The sequence below is a fragment of the Scophthalmus maximus genome, chromosome 16, assembly GCF_022379125.1.
Source record: "Scophthalmus maximus strain ysfricsl-2021 chromosome 16, ASM2237912v1, whole genome shotgun sequence".
NCBI classification, from domain to species: Eukaryota; Metazoa; Chordata; class Actinopteri; order Pleuronectiformes; family Scophthalmidae; genus Scophthalmus; species Scophthalmus maximus.
This window is the reverse complement of record NC_061530.1, coordinates 3114741-3135754: the sequence shown is the minus strand read 5'-3', so window position 1 is coordinate 3135754 and position 21014 is coordinate 3114741. Positions and strand designations below refer to the sequence as shown.

Genomic DNA, 21014 nt, shown 5'->3' with positions numbered 1-21014 from the left:
GGGGGGTCACCTGTTTCTGTAGGGCCATCTGTCCTTCTACCTCCTGTATTCTGCGCTGCAAATTACTTTTCATCCTCTCATTCTCCTCTGTTTGCTTTTGAATTTCAATAGCCGTAGAGCTATCACCCAGCCACATAAACACACACACACACACACACACACACACACACACACGCACACACACACACACACACACACACACACACACACACACACACACACACACACACACACACACACAATGAAAGAAAGAGAAAGAGAGAAAGAGAATGTGTTTTACAGTAGAGAAACACTGATAGAGAAACAAAAAGTTTCAGAGTAAACACAGCCATCACCATCTGAATGACTTTCTGTTCTGGCAGTTTGTTTCCCGTTTTGTTTTGAAATTACTGTCCCTATGTCACTGTTTCCGTTTTTTCTATTAGTCCCAGTGTCTTTATAGCTTTGTGTTTCACCTCTTGCCTGAACATTATGTTAGGTCACAGTCAGTGTTGGGCAAATTTCCCAGGAAAATTCTTTTGAATGAATACATTTGAAGGAATATAGACACATACTGTATTGCTTTAGTCTGAATTAGTTAACAGCAATCACATAACTGGCACTATTTATCTTGCTGCACTGTTTGTTTAACTGTTAAAATAAATCATCATGACTTACAATGTCAGGTTTTGTAAGAAGCAGAATGAACAACATTTCTATATAATGTAAAGAATTTTTGATAATTTCTACTATTTTTATTTCATGCCCAAATTATTTGTTTTACTGATGCCTCTTCTATTTTTTATATTTGCTTTGCTGCTGTAACATAGCAAATTTCCCCTTTGTGTGACTTACATTTTATTTTATCTTAAAGGCAAGGTGAAATCTGAATACTTACTTTCTGTGTAAGGAAATGCAAATCATAACAATTGTACAGCTATTGCATATATTTTGTATTGTTCAAAGGAGGATAAAACCGTTTTTGGACATTAAAATGCGTAGGCAACATGGGCATTTCCCATGGCACTGGTTAAGTGGGAAATAGCAACTGACAAAATATAGCAAAATAGCAAAAACCCTGTCCTGCACTCAGACTCACTTTGCTGACATGGTCATGATGGTAGAAAACTCAGATTCTGCTTACGCCAATCACAAAATGTGTTGCTTTGTTCCTTTTCTTTTCTCATTCTCACTTTTCTTGGCTCACCGGTTAAGCTTGTCCAGTTGCAACCTGTGCTGAGCAACATTGTGCCGACTTTCACTCAGCTCCACCTGCATCTCTTCAGCCTCTCTGGCCCTCTGCTCCTCGAGCCTGGTGACCTGCATATAGAGGTTGTTTAGCGCCTCCTGCCTGCAAATGGCAGAAATAATTCATTATTAGTTGATTGATACGGTCACGGTGTCTACTGGGGTCATTATTGTTTCTTCATGTGCCAAAGTCACCCTGCCTGCATTTAATCAACACTGCTTTAAAAAAGAATGAAATGCACTTTTTAAAATTGTGTGTGTGTGTGTGTGTGTGTGTGTGTGTGTGTGTGTGTGTGTATGTGTGTGTGTGTGTGTGTGTGTGTGTGTGTGTGTGTGTGTGTGTGTGTGTGTTTGCATGTACATGCGTCTGTCTCTATATCTGTCTGTGGTTCTGCGTGTGTTTGGTTGGGTAGGTGAATGAGGCGCACATCACACCGATGTAAAAAGAAATAAGTGCAGCAGTTCATTTACTGTTTCATGTCAAAGCATGGTCCTGACTACATATATTTTCTCCTGTATATTTTTCTTCTGATGTGCAGTGTGTGACGCACACTTGGGTTGAATATGTGCACTGCTTTTTACATTTAATACATATTGCATTTATTACTTTCACAATCAACATTTTGTATCTTTTTTTAATGGAGTGGATTTTCCATTCCATCCATTTTCTTTTTTCGGTGCTGCTATGTTCTAATGCTGTTTTACTAACAAATATTTCTTGCTTTGAATTTCAGTGTGCACATGATTTTGGACTGAAGAGGGACAAATTAATTATACCTCTCGTTTTCCAAAGTCAGAGCTCTGGCAGTTATGACATCATATTTGTTCAACTCTCTGTCTCGTTCATCCAGGATGGCCAGGTTGAACTGGAAATCTTCCTTCAGTTGCTGGTAGTGTTCTCTGACAAAGAAAGTATTGCAAAACAATTAATTGTCTGTCACTGTGCTCAAACAAAAACTGGTCCTCATGTGAATGCAGTGTTTTGAAAGACCTGGCCTAAACGGACACCTGATGTTGCCAATCACAGACCATTAGGAGATGTTACACTGTCCGGTGCAACAGATGATAAGCTTGCATTGCCGAAATATATCAATAAAAGTGATTCAATCTATAAAACTTTTCAGTTTATTGGCAAGGCAGGCTGCATAACTTGTATGAAAAGTCTGGACCACTCATGAATTTATTTAATACATACAGTAAGATAAAATTCTAAAGTACAATAAACCTGCCGAATGCTACAAATTCTTTTAAATCATTTGTAAAGAATGAATCCATGAATTTGCATACATACTCAGCCATTCTAATTATGTTTCTAATGACAGGGTCTGTTAACTAACTATTCAATTTCAAAAATCATGTTTTTTCACATATGTCATATTTTGCAGTGGTATCTTTCAAGTCAGATATTTTTGTTTTATATGTTCACACTGTGAAATATCTGTTTCTGACATTTGTTTCCACCCTAATACAATGGAGGTGGATAGTTTACTTTGTGGTGCTCACGAGGTAGAAAAATTACATTTCAACATTTCAATAGCAACGTGTCTTTCTAGATAACTACTGAAAATGTATACTCTTGACCTACATTGTATTGGGTTATCTATCTATTATTATTTCTGAAAACATATTTCAAAACCTGTACAAATAAAACAAAAGTGATCTGCATGGACAGATATCATTACAGGTAGGTGACTTTTGTAACTTGGCTCAACTCTTATAGAGTTCAAATGTTCAAGTTGGTCTCATGTCAAACAGGTATTATTTCAGTTTATTGGAGACTTTATTACATAACTTTTTCCACACCTAAAATGGTGAGGGAACTCTACCAATAAAGTTTCATGGAAAAGTTTTGAAACAGGTCAAAAGAATAATATAAACAGTAAAAAGTATATATATATATATATATATATATATATATATATATATATATAAAAATATATTAGAGCCCGATATTGGATTTTGGGGCCGAATTCCGATTTTGATGTTAGCCGATTTTCTCGGGCTCTAATATACAGTATATACATATATGGGGGGAAGATGTATACTCTGCGTGTGTGTTGTATTTAGGCTACTACATATACATTACATATACTATATATTTGCCCCGCCACAGTTTCATAATGAGGATAAGTTTTTTTTACACAACATGAAAGGTCTCTAAAGTGTTTTGTGCCATCCCTTCATTGTAGGGCTGAGTGCAGCTCTCTTTTCCCCACTGCCGCTTGCTCTCCCTGTCCCACAAACACATTGAGTGTCTGTCACAGTCAAGCTGCTTTCAGACATGCACCGAAGTCTGGACATTGTCCTGAACTTCTCTGGAGGGGCTGTATGATGAGAGCGCAAATATCTGCAAATGTTGTTCCAGACAGATCGGAGTTCCTCCTGCCAGCCCTCCAGTATAATCTGAGGAGAATGTCCGAGTGAGCCCATGTGAGAATACAACAGGAGATTCTCCAGAGAATTCCCAGCGAGCGAGTGGGCGTGTTGATGACTGTAAACAGAACTCTACTTTTCCGCAGCGGAGCTATCTGATCCTGCTGCTGCTCTACCCGGACACCAGAGAAGGCATTGTAGATTATCCTGCTGTCTGAACGTGTCTCACTCCTGCTGTGTTCGTCACGTGTGAACGGAAAACTCTGCACGTCCAGAGGCCATTCTGAGCAAATTGTCTGAAAACAGCTTCAGACACCAGGAAAAATCCCGCCTGTGTTTATGTCCTGGATTCAGCCCACACTCAGTAGATACTCTTTCCACGGTGTGCGTGGCATCACGTGACAAGCTTGAAGTTCTCAGTAACAGGCAGATCTCAGCTTAGCAAAGGCCCCACTGTGTAAGAGCATACTGTGTGTGTGTGTGTGTGTGTGTGTGTGTGTGTGTGTGTGTGTGTGTTGTCCTCTTTCGCCTCCACTATCACTTTTTATTTCATGAATTTACAAAGCCATGAGGCCTAACTCAATGAACTTGTAATGCCTCAGTTAAACCATGTTAGGGTTTGCAAGGCAGATAAAGAATGGCTATAAGAAATTTTAAGTGCTGAGCTTTCCAAAGCCTGATAACTTCGCTGCCTCTTCTGCAGTGACACCAAGCTCATGGGCTCCTCTAATGGACTGGCTGTGGATCTGTGAAGCTAACTGACGTCTACAAAAAGCAGGGGAAGGCTTTAAAAACATAGGTTGGCACTTCCTTCCCCCATATGTTGGGAAGGTGAATTTATGGCAATTGCATCAAAGAGCAGTGAAATCAGCTGTGTGACACATGTCACTGAAATAAAGAAGGAATGGTTCGATATGAAAATGGCTTGAAAAAACCCCAATGCAATATCGTACCATATGCAGCATACTAGAGTCATTTCACATGCCTTCTCTGGCTTGTAGAGAGGATGGTTGACATGAGTTGTCATGAGCAGGGAGTTAAAGCGTAACCTTAATCACCTTGAGAAAATAGGGAATTTTAGGTCAATGCTTGCATGGTGACAATTAACAATAGAAAAGTCAAGCCAGCCAACTCCTGGGGCGCCTTGCGCAGGACACATGCCGACTGCATTATTTTGCAGCACAAACCAGAGTTAAACAGAATAATGTCAACATAATTATCAGTCATTTAAAGATTAATTTATAATTGTTTCGAACTGATGAAATTTCAATCCATTGGTGAAAGACTTGATTTAAATAACAAACTAACTTCACACGACTACTACAACAGGACTGGACCACTAGCAAAAAATGGTGCTCATAACCTGAAAGAAGATTCAAAATATGAGAAAACGAGTACACTGGTACACACCATTTAAGAACAAATCTGTTAATGGTTCTTGCATCCAAATGATCCAAAGCAGACATCTAACTCCACTATGAACTTCTTCAAGAAAGCCAAGCTGAAGCAATGGTAATGGCTCTCAAAGTCCCCTGACTTCTACCATAGACGGTAGTCACCGGGTAAGGAAAGTGCAGCCAATGCAGAAGTGCTTCAAACTTGTATTCTCTGTATTCTGACCAGCAGTGGGCAACACCACTGGATGCAAAAAGAAGTCAGTATCTATAGAAGGCTGTGGGGAAAATGACAACACTTCTTGATATATAATGTCAGTTAGCATTTTCCTGAGGAGTTTATGGTCTCAATCTCTAGTTTCAAGTTTTTCTTCAATACAGAAAGATGGTCATTTCGTAAATGATGGTCCCATTTAGAATAAAATAGATGATAAAGAGCGATATCAATTGGGGATTGGATAGCATGTGATTGACAGCTACTGTAGTACCTATTTGTGGATTTCAGTTCCGATTTCAACTCAATGAAAACTCACATTCTCCTGAAAAGGCTCTGATCTCAACATCAATTGTGGGTTAGTGCTCTGGATCAGAGATTGTCTTTCTTGCCGCTCACAGAAGGGTGTGTGTCAGGGCCAACATGTCAGAGGCTCTCACTGTTCTTCTTTCTTACAAACAAATTTAAGATCAACGAGAAAGACTTTAAACTGGTCAAGTATGCTGATGACATGGCCTTGGTGGACCTCCTACAGAAAACGAACTCATTCTGTGAAGCTGCCTATCTTGCCCACATTGAGGGTGTCACACTAACCAGCTACATGTCTGAAACGAAAGAACGAATTCTCTGCACAAAACCAGAATTCAACACAAAGAGAGTTTCACGTGATGGCCAACTTGCTGAAACTGTGCAAAATGTTAAATATCTTGGTACAGTCCTTGATTCTCAGGTGAGCTTCTCTGGAAACATAGAGTATGTTTTTAGGAAATGCTCACAGCAACTTTATCTTCTCAGAAGACTCAGCGGCCTCGGGGCAAGTCAGCAGATTATAGAGCTTGTGTACCCATCTCTTGTTGAGAGTGTTTTAACCTTTCGTCTTCCTGCCTGGTACGGTCTCTTAAGCTGCAGCAACAAAAATAAACTTTCCAGGGTTGTCTCAATGGATAGCAAACCCCAAATGCCCCAACTGAAAGAACGAGGGAGAAAGCAAAGAGTATCCTGGCAGATAGCTCCCGTCCTCTCTTCAGCCAGTTGGAGCCTTTGAGCTCCAGGAGGCGCTATAGAGTCCCACTGGCCACTAAAAATGTTTTCAATCATTCCTTTATTCCAAGTGCCATTAGTATTCCTAGTTTAGTACACCTAATCCATAGAAATGGTCGCTTGTTTTTACGAACCCTGTCTGTCCATTGTGTGTCTGTCGTTTATAATTGTCTGTCCTAATGCTGCTGTTTGTTCACTGGTGAGCCTAGGGCAATTTTTTCACTTTCACTTTTTAATGTGGTGGACATTAAAGTTTCCATTCTATTCTAGTAATGTCCAATGAGTGCAAGTGTCAGTGCAGGTAGACGTGCAGTGGATGAGCTCTCAGTCAAGGCAAACCCCCACTCCTTCAATTATGGTTACTTCTGGTTTCATAAGACTAAGATGGCACCATTCAAAATGCTGGTGGATCTTGTTGTGTGTTTTACAAGCCCTAATGAGTTAACGAAGTTCTGAGTTTCCTGCAAGTAAGGTGTCCATGCTGGGCACATACTAGAATTATTGTTTAATTCTATTACATTCATTAAATAAAACGTAACAGTGCAACAGTATTTTAGTTTAATATTTAATTTAAAAGTCAGTTTGGGCTACTGCAGGGGTTGTTTTTACTTATTTTTTACTTAAAATATCAATGAAATGTGTAATTTGCTGAAACCTTTCTTAAAATTGTATTTATATGTAATTACACATGAACTCACTTGGTAAAATATTATTCACAAATGAGTATAATGCATGTTTGTCAATAGAGCCGAAACAATTACCGGAGTAGGTTAAGTGGCATTATATTTCTTAATAGGAATATTTCTTAATAAGTTTGACTTTTAAATTTTCCATTAAAAATAAGAATCAGCGTTAACTGAATATATTTAGAATTTGAAATATTGGCCGGATACAAAACTAAATTTGAAGATACCACCTTGGGCTCTGGTGATTGGACATCATCACCATTTTTAGTTTCGTATGGGGGGAGGGGGGGTTACTAGTCTCCACTGACCTCACTATGTAAAGTGCCCCCATAATGTATGTTGTGATTTGGTGCTATACAAATAAAACTGAAATGAACTGATCTGAATATACCAAACGATTAATCAATTGATTGTAAAAATAAACCAAAAATGAAGTCATGGTGGAAAATAATCATGTAGCAACCTGATAAAACAGTAGGCTGGAAAAAGAAAAATATTTTTCGATAAATCGCAATTTTTATTTGAATTATCTATAACCAATTCTTAAAATCCTGAAATCTTATCTCAGTAAAGATGTATACTTGCACTAATTGGCATGTGGTTACTTGTTGTAAGTGCTTCAGTTAGGGCTGCATGATGGGCAAACTGTGGAAATTGACTTATTACAATGTGCACAAAATTATTTTGCTATTTTAGGTTAAAAATGAATGTAGTTGATTGTTACAAGTTTTTCTTCAATACAGAAACATGTTCATTTCGTAAATGAAGGTCCCATTTAGAATAAAATAGATGATAAAGAGTTACTAGTCTCCACTGTCGCCAAGTGCTGCTCATTATGGGAACTGTTTGGTTTTCTGTGAAATATTTTCAGATCTCAACCTCACTATCTAAAGTGCCCCCATAATGTATGTTGTGATTTGGTGTTATACAAATAAAATTGAAAAAAACTGATCTGAATATACCAAACGATTAATCAATTGATTGTAAAAATAATCCGAAAATGAAGTCATGTTGGAAAATAATCTTGTAGCAACCTGACAAAAAACTAGGCTGGAAAAATAATTTATTTTATTTGAATGATCTATAACCGATTCTTAAAATCCTGAGATCTTATCTCAGTAAAGATGTATACTTGCACTAAATGGCATGTGGTTACTTGTTGTAAGTGCTTCAGTTAGGGCTTCATGATGGCCAAACTGTGGAAATTGACTTACAATGTGCACAAAATTATTTTGCTATTTTAGGTTAAAAATGAATGTAGTTGATTGCTTGAGCCTTGAACCATGGCAGTCTGTGTTGGGAATCTGTAAAGTTTATGTGGACCAGCCACGGGATGGTTGTGATTCAGGATGGTTAGCTGACCATGGACATCTCATCAAGAATCTAAGGATCTAGAAAACACATCTATGATGGGGATAGAATGAAAAAGAGACTCAGTACTCTGATCTGATCTCAGTTTGTGTTTGACGAAGAGATAATTAATCTTTGGTTATGAAATGTAAAAGAGTGAAAATTGACTGAACATTGTGTAGTTTCTTATTTAGTCATACCCTGCTGAAATTCTTAAATCTAACTTTTCAAGCAGGATGTTCACATTCACATGTTATTGTGAAATGAGGTGGATGTATACCTGAGGGAGGAGCACTCCTCCTGGGCCTTTTGGAGGGAACACTCCAGCTTGTGAACCCTGACAGCTTGGGGCTCCTTCTGCTCCCTTTCTTTATGTGCCAGCTGGGTCTGTAGATCCAGTCCACTGGCCCCACCTGCCTGCATGATGGTACTAGGATATAATTATGAACACAATATATGTTATCACAAACAATATTAATGTTAATGGTTTTCTGTATCTAACAAGCCTTTGTACGTTAACATTTTCAGGAAAAATGAATGGTTAATTTGATTTATATTTTGATATGTTTGTGTTTTACCGTGTTTTTTCTTCCTTCTTGTTACAATTTGCTTTGATTTACTTTTCTATATATCATCTTGTTGGATTGGTTGAGTAATTAAGATCTCACCAGAATTGTTACCCCTACAGAAGAGTATTAGGGCCAGACATAAGAAGAAGAAATTTGGGGGAAGATTGTTTAAATTTATTTAACATTTGGTGTCAGGACACACGTTGACTTTAATGTGCAAACACCTGTTGTCCAACATTGATTCTTACAGATTCTGCTTTCAATAATAATATCGCAACTTTACAACTTGGTTAGCAGCTGGTGTTAGCGAGCAAACTGGCTAGCGAAACATCAACATCCGGTTGTTTGGTGCTAATGAAAACAATTTTTAGACTTTATTTTTGATATATTATTTCAACTTTATTCTCGACATTTCGACTTTATTCTACTTTTCGACTTCTAATACTCTTCCGTATACCCCTGTAAAGCTAAAGTTCAATGTGTGTGGAGTGTTTTTTCATGTAAGAGGGCTTAACATGCAAGGTCATCTCATCTATGGCAAGCCAAAACAAACATTGAGCAGCTGATGTCTCACTCGAGGTGTCATAGTCGCGGGGAGATGACGACATTACTCTAAACTAAATACACTACAGAGGCCGAGGATGGGCAGACTATCTTGGGACACCGAACACTGTGAACCTGTTGATCTGTGTAGCGAACCAGAAGTCTCCTCAATATTGAGCTCTTATAATAAATACTCCTGCTCAGGACATCCATGGTTTCCGTCTTCCTGAATCCGCATCCACTCCATCAGTTATTCCATTTTAGCTGAGTCTGGCGAACAGGACTGTAAATTATTCCATTTCACTTAATAACTAAAAATACCACAACGACTTTCAAGGTGGTGTAAGTGTAAAGCACTTACATCAATTGAATAAATTGAAAATGTGCAATATAAAGGATATGGAGTGCAGATTAAATGGAATAAATGTAGAGGGCACTTATTACATTTAATCTGCACTCCATATCCTTTATATTGTCCTTGTCCACGTGTTCTTTTCAGTTTTCAGGTATTTCCACACATGAGACTATAGACATCATCAGAAAGAAAATAAACAACTGAAGGAAGAACCCTGACACACTTTGTATTTATGATTGACCGATGAACGGCTACCTATACTCGTTTGTATCCATGGTTCAAGAGTCAAAAGTCCCTGATTCCAGATCTCATCTGATAACTTGACATTTAAATCAGGCTAGGTGTGGTGATTTCCATCTCCGAGATTACATCTAGTATCTAAAGTGAAGGCAAGCAGCGAAACGCGAGATGAAACGTGTAGACTGACTGAATGCAAAACAAACGCAAGCCGCACATTGTCCGTTTGACATTAGCCAGAGATGAAATGGTGAACACGTTAAAGTTGTGTCCCTGTCTTCATGTGTGTAAGGATCACCTGAGTTTAGAGTTCATTGTTTGGTTTCCAAAAGACAATGCACGCACGCACGCACGCACTTACACACAAACACACACACACACACACACACACACACACACACACACACCAAAGTCACTGGGTGCCTCACCGCGATAATGTATCTTCAGCTGTTGCGCTACACTGGCGTCATAAACACACACACACACACACACACACACGCTAAACTGTGGACTACGGATATTATCTAACGAGCTGGAGTCGAAAAACTCGCTGCGTCCCCACGGTCGCCCCCGCCGCGATAGAAACGTTTCCATGGTTACCGTACGTGCGTCTGACAAACGGTCCCCCTGCTTACAGCGAAAGACGATGGTTCCTGGCCCCGTGACAAGAGAAACTGTCTATTTTCATTCAACTCACTTTGTTCGAGTCTAAGGTGCAATTAAAATGACTGCTGCTTCCACACGAGCGCGTGGGTGCTTACAGCGTACTTCACAGCACATTCCGTGGCATTCATTGTGATATAAAGACAATAAAAGGCCGCTGATATCACCCGAGCTCACAGTTGGGCAAGGGGAAGAGGAAAAGTCTCAGCCGTAAGGTGAAACTTTTAAAATAACTCTGTTGTTGTGTCCCGAAATGTACTTTAAAGATGTTTTGAGGCGAGAATATAGTTGTTTTGACTTTATATCTATGGTCGATTAATCAAGTTAGAGCCTTTTAAAACAGTTGCTCCGACGTTTTCGGAGTTGATAAGCGGCCCCGTCGACCATCCAGATGACAGGGCGGTCAGCGCTCCCGGTGCCAGCCGAGAGCAGCCTCATCTCGGCGAGTCCTTGCGGAAGGTCCCGCTGGCTCTGTCGCGGTTCAACATGAGCAATTTTTCAGTTTTGGGTAAATCGAACGATCAAGCGCTGGTCTCAGAGCTTACAGGTATTTCCTCTAATATTTTTGTCAGAGGGCAAAGTTAATGTTCGTAGTTTTAGATGTTTCTTTAATTAGAGAAGCTGTGATGAGAGGAGGGGGAGAGCAGAGCTGTGCCCGTCTCTGTCGGACACAATTGTAAATAAGTTGTAAATAAATACTGTTCATGTTCTTATTTAACCAGGTGATTCATTCTTGGAAAGCAACAGTGCCTTATATGTGGTGTATATATATTTGCAACCAAACAAAAGAAATCCCAAAGTTCTATACTATACAGTGATATACTTTTTTTTTTTTTTTTTACTATAAAATTCACGTATTAAATGTTTACCGTATTTCAAAGTCACCAAATATAATCTGCTTTGTTTCGTGTGTCTGTTTAGGTCTCTTCTGTGAATCTTTAGGAGGAAGAATCCTGATGTGGCCCCAGCAACATGGCAGAACATCATGACCAGCTGGCCTCCACCTTATTCATCTCCTCCACCTCATTCACCTCCTCCACCGCATTCATCTCCTCCACCTCATTCACCTCCTCCATCTCCTCTGCTTTGGGGAAATGAGTCGCTCTGTGCAGGACGGTCGTCATTTTCTGCACAACGGCATGTTGATGCTGTTCCTGGAAGCCTGACATTTTCACATCAACTCTTTTGCTTAGTTGTGTCTTTAGAATTTTATACATATTCATTTAACTATTTAATAAATGTAACTATATGAATTGTCTGGTATGAATTGTTGATAAATACCAGAATTGAATCTTCCTCTAACATCTGACCTGTGTGGTCAGGTGTCTGCTTGAGATATTTCTGTCTAAGCAGTGTAATCGCTCATGTCAAAAAGTACGTATATAAATGACTAATGATGTATGTGACACAGATGAGGTACAGATACTAATTACATTTATATATGTTTGTGGGCCTAATTGTACTTGTCCTGTTTGCGTTCCAAGAAGACAAGTAACGGGAGGTACGTATGTGGAATGTAGGTTAATCTATTGCAATATGAATTCATTATTAAAATACCGAACCTCTGTACCTGTCAGTTTATTAGGTACACCTAGATAAAGCTGAAGTTATGCAGCAGTCCTGCTTTTTTGCTTTTTATGTGATCAGTTTTTGAGTTTTGGCTGTCCGTCCCATATGAATGAGTATAGACCAAATATTAGAAACACCTCTCAGTAAAACAGTTCAATGGCAGTGATTTTGATGTTGTGGATGATGGGGTTGCACAGTGTATATATACATATATATATGTGTGTGTGTATGTGTATGTATACAGTATTAAACTGCATTAGTTTTTATATTGGTGTACCAAATGAACTGTGAGGTCTAAATAAATGGGTCTACCCATATATTGTTTCAAAAAATGCATATTGTTTAGTAATGCTATAATATGTAAATATATCACATAATATTAGTATTAAAAATAAATGCTATATGTAGATATCGTATATTTGTATTAAAAAGAAATGCTACAACGCGGCATCTCTCCATTCTCAACTGCATCCTGGCTGACAAGTACGCTCCTGTTCCCATTGCACAATGACCACCGGTAAATTCATCGTGTGACGCGCGCGTCCCTCTTCCCCTTGAGGAAACTGTGCGAGAGAGGATGTGACTCGCTCTGAAGCGCGTCCCGCACACACAGGTGGAGCAGGCGGCGATGAGGCGGAGTGGGCGGAGTCAGGGCTGTTCCCTCCGCGCGACTTCTTTATAAAACACGGATACGCGCAAGTGTTACATGTGTCCGCGCGCTCGAGAGTGGGCAACAGCATCATAACAGGTACGTACAGTGTGATTATATATATGTATGTATGTATATATATATATATATATATATATATATATATATATATATATATATATATACATATACATACATACATACCGGTGGATTATGTTTGTCCGATGAACTACCTTCTTGGAATATATTGAAATAGACCAGTGTTAAAGAAAGGCATTGAGACAGGAGTGAAACAAACGGACATTATTATATCTGTGTTTGCGATGCTCAGACCCGGATAGTGTGTAACTGTGTCGGGCCAAAAGGACGTTTTGCGATGTGCGGCGTTGACGCTCCGGTCCTCACGTAGACCGCCGGGCTGTGCGCACGTGCCGCGATGCACATCTGTGCGACATCACGTCGGAGTCGACGACGTGAGCGACACAGGCGGCCGGCTGCCTCGGGTAAAGCTAGGACTTGTATTTAGAAAGAGTTACAAAATGTTGCTAAATAAAAAAAAAAAAAAAAAAAAAGATGCTGATTGAGAATAGAGTAGAGAACAAAATGACACGGGGTCTCCCGAGTCACGCCGTCGCCTGTCTACGTTTGTCTCAGAAGTTATTTCACAGGAAGAGGTGACGGGGTCTGTTCTCATGATGGATGTGACGCAGAAGGAGTCGGACTGTGTACGCGCCCTCCAGTGGCGCACCTTATGTAGATTATAAAATTCAAGCAGAATTGACCATCATTTCGCTGCAAATTAAATTTTAAAAAAGGAAGAGAGTTGAAGATTAGAGATAGTCGTAAAGCAGTGATCAACAAATACATGCACTTCAAAACAATGTGACACCTTTGATATTATCACATTGTTTCCATTGTCAGAATACATTGTTTTTGTAAAATTATGGATTATCGTTGATTGAAGTCTTTCAATGCACCAGACTGATACTTATAACTACAAAAATAATACGGACACTTATAGATGCAATTATGCGGTTGTAATTGTTATTATTAATAATAATAATAATAGTGACGATTTGGATCCTGCAGCTCTGGGGTCAGCGATACACTAGGAGAGATAGAAAACACAAACAGGGTTAGTGACATGTAATGTAAACATATCGGGGGAGAGAGGAGTTGTATAACATTTGCTTTAATCTCTACCAGACTGATACTTATAATTACAAAAATAGTCCTATCAGTAGGGTGAGAGAGAGTAAAATGGGGGAGAGAGAAGAGGTCGGCAGAAAGAGGGGTAGTGAAGAGAGAGGGGGGAAGAAGAAGAAAGATAGGAGTGGGATGCAAACCCTGGTTCAGGTTTAGGCCTACTGGTCGTTGCGCGTGCAAGTCCTACACGATTTGTGTTGCTGATGAGAGAAATGTTATCCAAAGTTCAGACTTGCATTTAGGCCACAGACAAAACCAGCGATATCAAGACATGGTGTCTTCAGAAAAATATAAAGAAAGACATGGTGTCTTTAGAAAAATATAAAGAAATCCCAATTTTCTGAAATTTGATAGACCAAACCTGTAATTAATTAATCATACCACGAGAACAGACGCAGCAAGACTGTTGTTGACATGTATTCTTATGTCAGCAAACTTTAATAATAAGTCAATGACGTAATTATGCTGACAGGCCTACCTGTGGGGAGCCATTTGAGGAGCAGACTCGGTCAGAGAAGATTCCATTCGTATTCTGTTAGTTGAAGAAATCTAGAATCCTGCCCACAAGATTGTTATTAATGTCAAATTGTTCCAGGAGCATGGGACCCGCCTTCCTCCAGGTGTTTAGTAAGTAAGTTAAGCAAAGTGACTGTGGCATCCTTCACTCCTTTGTGTGGCCTATACACAAACTGCATGGGATCCAGTACATGCTCAGTTTTACTCATGATTTCTGACCGTACCAATTTTTTCGATAGTTTTTTAGTTAAATTGATGTGTCGCATGTGAACAGCCCGTGACACATTCAGGAAACATTTCAGATCGGATCACGAGGACCCCACTCAGAGGTGGTCTGGGACACGTGTCCACATTCTTTCCACAACATTCCACAACTGTATCGTGTATGTGTCCTAAGCCACATTGAAGGGCCACCTGCTCATCTGACGTCCTTGGATCAGCTGCAGTTTAATTATGGACCAGAAAAGTATTTTTTACACTACTTTATCCATGCCCATAGTGACAATGTGGCCACTTCCACAACATTAACACAGACCATCGCATGATGTTGTTGTTTTCAAAGGAGTAAAAGCTTGTTTCATGATAAAGCTACACATTGTTTCGCTCAGCCCCACACACACAGAGGGTAGGTAGAGAGGGTTGTCCACTAACCAGAGCGTCAGTGGTTTGATTCCCACTTCCTCCAGTCCCCATGCCGCAGTGCCGCTTGACACGTAACCCTGAATTGCCCCTGATGGCTGTGCATGACTGTGATGAGTGATTGATTATTGCACATTCTCTGATTTTTCTAACCCTGGACGAACACACAAATATTTTACCCATGAGCCAGACATGGCAGAGTGGGTCAATATGACGTTGAATAGTAAAAAAAATAGAGGGCCCCAGATTGAAGGCAGAATTACATGGCATGCGTGATTTTAACATATAATGGACGTGGGATCAAAAAGACATATAGGAACAGAGGTGGAAATTCCAAAATCCACAATACCATGTGCATAAACAGTCAAAATCAACAAGACGGCCTTCGCCAGCCTCCTGCTGGTCGGCGCTCGGGCCCCAAAAATGCAAAAGCCAAAAATGGTTGGCCCTGTGCAAAATATTACAAGTTAGATATTTTGCCCTTTTGTTTCTTGTCTAATGTTTGTGATAGACGTCAGTATATTCAGTGCTGGTTAGGGACTCACCCCACCTGCTGGTGATATATTGTAACTGACGTCCAGTAGGAGACAAGTGATAGACTTGACAGTGTGCAGGGCAGTCATTCCATTTACAAGAGACCTGTGCGTGAATGGAAAAAGTGAGTATTTATCTGCTGCATCATATGTGTAACCCTCAGCCTCGGGTATAGGAGACCGACGAGTCTGTCGCTAGCCCGACTTTTTTATTTTTGGCAATTTACAGAGCTGATCCAAAAAATAGATTTTTTTTTTGCCTGGCGCACACACAGGACCGACCGCTAGCAGACCATGAGGAAAAATTCACTAAATTTTACAAGTGCATTGGTTTTAAATCGCTCACTGCCCCTTTAAGTGGTGTACTGGTGTGAACTGAGAACTAAGAATTAAGAACTAACTCCCAGATTCAGCCCACTCCTATTATCTTCACTACACTCTTCCTCACGTAGTTTTGAAATAGCTTGAACTTAAATAGAACAACCTCTCCAACAAACTGTAGCCTCAGAACCAAACACGTCCAGTGGATCGTTTACACTCACTTGTTCTAATAAAATGCTACAGTACCTGCATGAGCAGTAACTAGTGTCCTGTCCTGCACAGATGAATGTATTGACCACACACAGATGATTTATACTTTTAAGTAGAGTTGTATGATTATATCATTTTTTTTAGGCATATGATAAGCATATGAGCCAGAGTGACGATGCAGGTTAAAGGACAAGATTTGTTTTGTTTTTTCCACACAGTGGTTATAGCTACTGTCCTCAACACAGCAGTCTGAAAGCATCATGGGGGGAGCAGTGGTGGACGACGGGCCTCCTGGGATTAAGGCACCAGATGGCGGCTGGGGTTGGGCAGTGTTGTCTGGCTGCTTTGTCATCACGGGCTTCTCCTATGCCTTCCCCAAGGCTGTCAGTGTCTTCTTCAAGGAGCTCATCCTCGAGTTTGACGTCGGCTACAGCGACACCGCCTGGATCTCATCAATACTTCTAGCCATGCTGTATGGCACAGGTACACAGAGGATCAAACGTACTGTATGTCTGATAGAGATTCATTGTTAACACTTTCTGTTCTGTACTCATCTACTGACTGTGTCTACTCAGGCCCTCTGTGCAGTGTGCTGGTGAACAGGTTTGGCTGTCGACCGGTGATGATGGTCGGAGGGCTCTTTGCCTCACTGGGAATGATTCTTGCTTCCTTCGCCACCAGCATCATACACATCTACCTCTGCACCGGCGTTATAACAGGTTGAGTCATACGTGCAGGCACAGGAAAATATGTAACGGGAAATAGAAATGCACATGCTTTCATATCCATTTGTCACATCAAATGATGATTTGCTACTTCAAAAACCACACAACAATATGTCTATATATATATACAGAAATACATTTTTCAGTTTCTTCTATGACATTGCCTGTGTATCTGTCCTCAGGGCTCGGTCTCGCCCTGAACTTCCAGCCATCTCTGATAATGCTGAATCGCTACTTCAGTGAGAAGCGTCCTCTCGCCAATGGTTTGGCAGCAGCCGGCAGCCCCGTGGCATTGTGCTGTCTGTCCCCACTGGGACAGATTCTCCAGTACCACTATGGCTGGCGGGGGGGCTTCTTCATACTGGGAGGCATGCTGCTGAACTGCTGTGCCTGTGGCGCTCTCATGAGGCCCCTGTTGCCGTCTAAGAAGCCAGCCGAGGAGCTGGTGGAGAGCACTGCGGAGGAGAAGAAGCCCCAGGCCAAGAAGAAACTGTTGGACTTCAGTGTGTTCAAGGACAGAGGTTTCCTCATCTATACCATTGCAGCGTCTGTGATGGTGCTGGGCCTGTTCGTGCCCCCGGTGTTTGTGGTCAACTATGCTAAAGGCCTCGGCAATGAAGACACCAAGTCGGCATTGCTGCTCACCATATTGGGATTTGTTGACATGTTTGCTCGGCCCCTATGTGGACTTTTAGCCGGCATGAAGTGTGTACGGCCCAGATGTGTCTACCTGTTCAGCTTCGCTATGATCTTCAACGGGTGCACCGACCTCATAGGATCACAGGTAATAATGCAGCAGTTGGTTCTACAGTACGGAAGAATTAGTAAGGAGAGTGAAGAGTAGCACGTATTTGGAAGGCAGGATTAGCAGCTGCTTCCTAAATTTATGAGAAACCACCTCTGTTGTCTTCATACAGATATAATAATTAAGACTTGCCTCATAAGAACGGTTTGGCTCCTACAGGGAGAAAACTGGTTAAAAAAAATTGGAACACTGCATCGAATTGCACAAACTCAATCATATTTGTCCCCTAAATATGCCTGATTTTCCCCCCATCAAAATTCATGCATTATCCAGAAGGGAAATATGTGTTAAAGAAAGTGATAAAAAACATTCCTGGACCTTGGACCCCATGACCAATCCTTCCGACAGGTTTCGAGGACGTCCGTTCTGTGGTTTCTGGGTAATCTTGGTGACAAACATGAAACCAACAAAAAACTAAAACGGACAGGGGCGAAAAACAGAACCTGCTTTTCGGAGGTAACAAACTGAAAAAATAAAACCAATACAGTACATTTTTGCGGGCTGATAAAAAAGGAAATGTTTGTTGTGTAGAGGTTCTGTTAAAGATTTCATCCTGTTAAAAGGAGAGTTTTATCTCCTCCACAAGTGCTGCTCATTGTGGGAACTGCTGGTTTTCTCTGTGATATTGTGAGGTCTCGACCTCACTATGTAAAGTGCCATGAGATAATGTATGTTATGATTTGGCGCTATACGAAATAAATTGAATTGAATGTTGGTAAGTTAACATTAAACCTAAATAATGCACTGATACTAGGTATGTCTGATGACTAAGGCCTTCTGTTTCATTACCAGTACATCCTTCTATAAACTTGTCACATTCAGAAATCTCTCGTCTGTCTCCTTGCAGGCGAATGACTATGCAGGTCTTGTGGTCTTCTGCATCTTCTTTGGCATGTCATATGGCATGGTGGGAGCGCTCCAGTTCGAGGTACTCATGTCTATAGTCGGGACAGAGAAGTTCCCCAGTGCCATCGGCCTGGTGCTGCTGATGGAAGCCATTGCTGTACTGGTGGGACCTCCTGGAGCAGGTTAGAGCATGGGAGGAATGAGTGTGAATGTTTGCGTCTACTGCTGTTTTATTCTCTGACACTCTCTGACAATCTGGGACAGTGTAATACTAAGGGAACATCATTCTCAGTTACAGATCACAAACAGAGAGAAGCAACAAGGGTAGCTGGCAGGATTTGAACTGGGGATGTTGTAGGTCGGGGTCACAGTCTTTAACCCCAAAGTCACTTTGACAGTAAACTAGGTCTAGGTATGCCAGTGCCTTCCAAAGATTCAAAAAAAGACCATATATGGTTAAGCAGCAGTGTCTGTGCGGCAAATTACATTTACATTTTTCAGTTTGTACAATTAATGACCAGTTAACACACTAAATCCAGCACTGTAGTTTAATTAAACAATTTTTGCGACAATTATGTCTTGTTAGCATAAACCAGCAGGCATATCCTTTGAATATTGAGAAAGTCTTAGAAAATGGCCACTGCCATAAACTGCAGCTTTTCCAGCAGTTTATTCACCCGTGTCATTTTGCAGCCGTCAACGTTACTTCTGTCTTTTCAATGCGCTGCTTGTCATATCTGGTGAAGGCAAGCTGTTTCAGTTCATAGGTCCACATGATGAAAACCAAAAATAATCTCATTGATATTCTTCCACTCTCCACCAGGTCGCCTCTTGGATGCCACCAATCAGTACATGTACGTCTTCCTGTTGGCAGGCTGCGAGGTCACATTGTCGGCCTTCGTGTTGGCCCTGGGTAACTTCCTGTGCATTAGTAGGAAACAGGAAGATCTAGAGGCTAAGATGGAGATGGCTGTGACTGCTTCAGAGAAGGAGGGGCTGAACCGCGCTGAGGAAGATGGCGAAGGCGAAGGCAAAGAGGACTCAAAGGGACGAGAGAACGGACACAGAACAGTCGGAGCTGTGAAATCAGGGGAGGTGATGATGGTGAAAGAGATGGGGGAGGAGGGTGGACAGACATCATTATGAAGAATGAGTGGTGATGAGGAAAGACCAACTGTGCACCAAGAGCACACGTAAAAAGCAATCATGATGATCTATGACAAACAGTGTGAGGAGACGTTGAGCAAGTGGGGGGACAAAGCAGGGCTAGAACGGGAGCCGATACTGAGCTGGAAAGGAAAACCAGAGTTTGATATAATGGACACAAAGCAGAGAGGGTTATTTATTAACTGGTTTCAGCTGAATTGGTTCTAATGCAACATGCTGACCACATTCTTGTCCTGGATAAATGTGTAAATATGTCACCATATACTCAATGTGCTGCAAATACCACAAGCTCTCTGGCCATGAACACACTCACAGTTTTAGTTAGGCTTAAAAATATACTTTTTTAATAATTCAAGGTGCACTTACTGCCTTTTTCCACAGTTGTCAATTCATATCTCCAAGCCTTTGTCGGCATTTTCACCTTTTCCAGGTGTGATCGTGAGATTTACTGTGGGGAGTAGGGAGAGTCTGACCAGATGTTTGACAGTGCACCCCTCCGTCCCTCTCCCGTCTATGACCACTTGTTGCCACACATTAGGAGGTCCATGCTTTTGTCACATGATGAAATACTGTGTTCACCAATAACTGCGAGGGGATTGCGTGAGCTCTGGAGAAAGCTTGAAAAGTGAGGTGTGTGCGCTCAGAGTATATAGTGAGACCAATGTTCACAGGTTCAAGAATAACTTTTCACACTGAAATGTCAAAGCATATATATTATCAGTTTGTTACTCCTCCTTTCATTCATTCCAAATATTTGTTGACTGTTTTGAAACCAAATGTGCACCACATTTAGACCTCAATCCATTTGTTGCTGGATCAATTCGCTGTAGGCGACTTTGTTAGTCTCAGCATTGTGTACTGTAGCAGCAGTTGATGCGTGTCTGTTCTCACTTTTCTGTAAATGTATGGCTGTATGGACCAAAGCTGAAGACTAGCACCCGCTGTTGTGCTGTGATATGATGTGAACAGATGCCGTGATCTGTGTGCTCTGTGCCTTTTTCTGTGTCTGACTAACGGTAGAAAGCACAAACTTGCTTTGGTGAAAAAATGAAACGCACACCTGCTTGCAATTGCACTTTCCTGAGTGATGTGAAACATAACACAGGCATGCGATAACTGTTTTTACCAAATAAATATATATCCTCTTCAGTCTACACCGCATACGACATGATCACA

At 40.8% G+C, this 21014-nt stretch overlaps 2 protein-coding genes and 1 long non-coding RNA gene across 4 annotated transcripts in view; 2 read left to right on the top strand and 1 right to left on the bottom strand.

Moving 5' to 3' along the window:
• Positions 1–10571, bottom strand: part of ccdc57 (coiled-coil domain containing 57) — a 35052-nt gene extending 24481 nt beyond the window's left edge. The window contains exons 1-5 of one of the 2 annotated variants that reach the window (XM_047327827.1): positions 10418–10571; positions 8566–8715; positions 2005–2127; positions 1187–1330; positions 11–119 (exon numbers count right to left, since the gene is read on the bottom strand). In XM_047327827.1, coding sequence (XP_047183783.1) covers positions 11–119; positions 1187–1330; positions 2005–2127; positions 8566–8708 — 519 coding nt within the window. In that variant the 5' untranslated portion in view covers positions 8709–8715; positions 10418–10571. The remainder of the gene's footprint in view (positions 1–10; positions 120–1186; positions 1331–2004; positions 2128–8565; positions 8716–10417) is intronic. The other variant, XM_035613536.2, reaches the window with a different exon arrangement.
• Positions 10572–10646: 75 nt separating this feature from the next.
• Positions 10647–12549, top strand: LOC118287897. The gene is made up of 3 exons (XR_004785748.2): positions 10647–10867; positions 10996–11199; positions 11574–12549. It is a non-coding gene; the product is annotated as an uncharacterized LOC118287897 (long non-coding RNA).
• Positions 12550–12854: 305 nt separating this feature from the next.
• Positions 12855–20992, top strand: slc16a3b (solute carrier family 16 member 3b). Its single transcript, XM_035612760.2, has 6 exons — positions 12855–12969; positions 16514–16778; positions 16871–17014; positions 17203–17804; positions 18673–18853; positions 19495–20992. The coding sequence occupies exons 2-6, from the start codon at positions 16556–16558 to the stop codon at positions 19815–19817; spliced, it is 1473 nt and encodes a 490-aa protein (XP_035468653.1). The 5' UTR covers positions 12855–12969; positions 16514–16555; the 3' UTR covers positions 19818–20992.
• The last annotated feature ends 22 nt before the right edge of the window (positions 20993–21014 follow it).

Bases quoted from the DNA above. Each gene is read 5' to 3' on its own strand.
- slc16a3b (XM_035612760.2), top strand. From the start codon at position 16,556: ATGGGGGGAGCAGTGGTGGACGACGGGCCTCCTGGGATTAAGGCACCA. The intron at 16,779-16,870 runs GTACACAGAGGA...GTGTCTACTCAG, and splicing joins AGCCATGCTGTATGGCACAG to GCCCTCTGTGCAGTGTGCTG. The intron at 18,854-19,494 runs GTTAGAGCATGG...ACTCTCCACCAG, and splicing joins GGTGGGACCTCCTGGAGCAG to GTCGCCTCTTGGATGCCACC.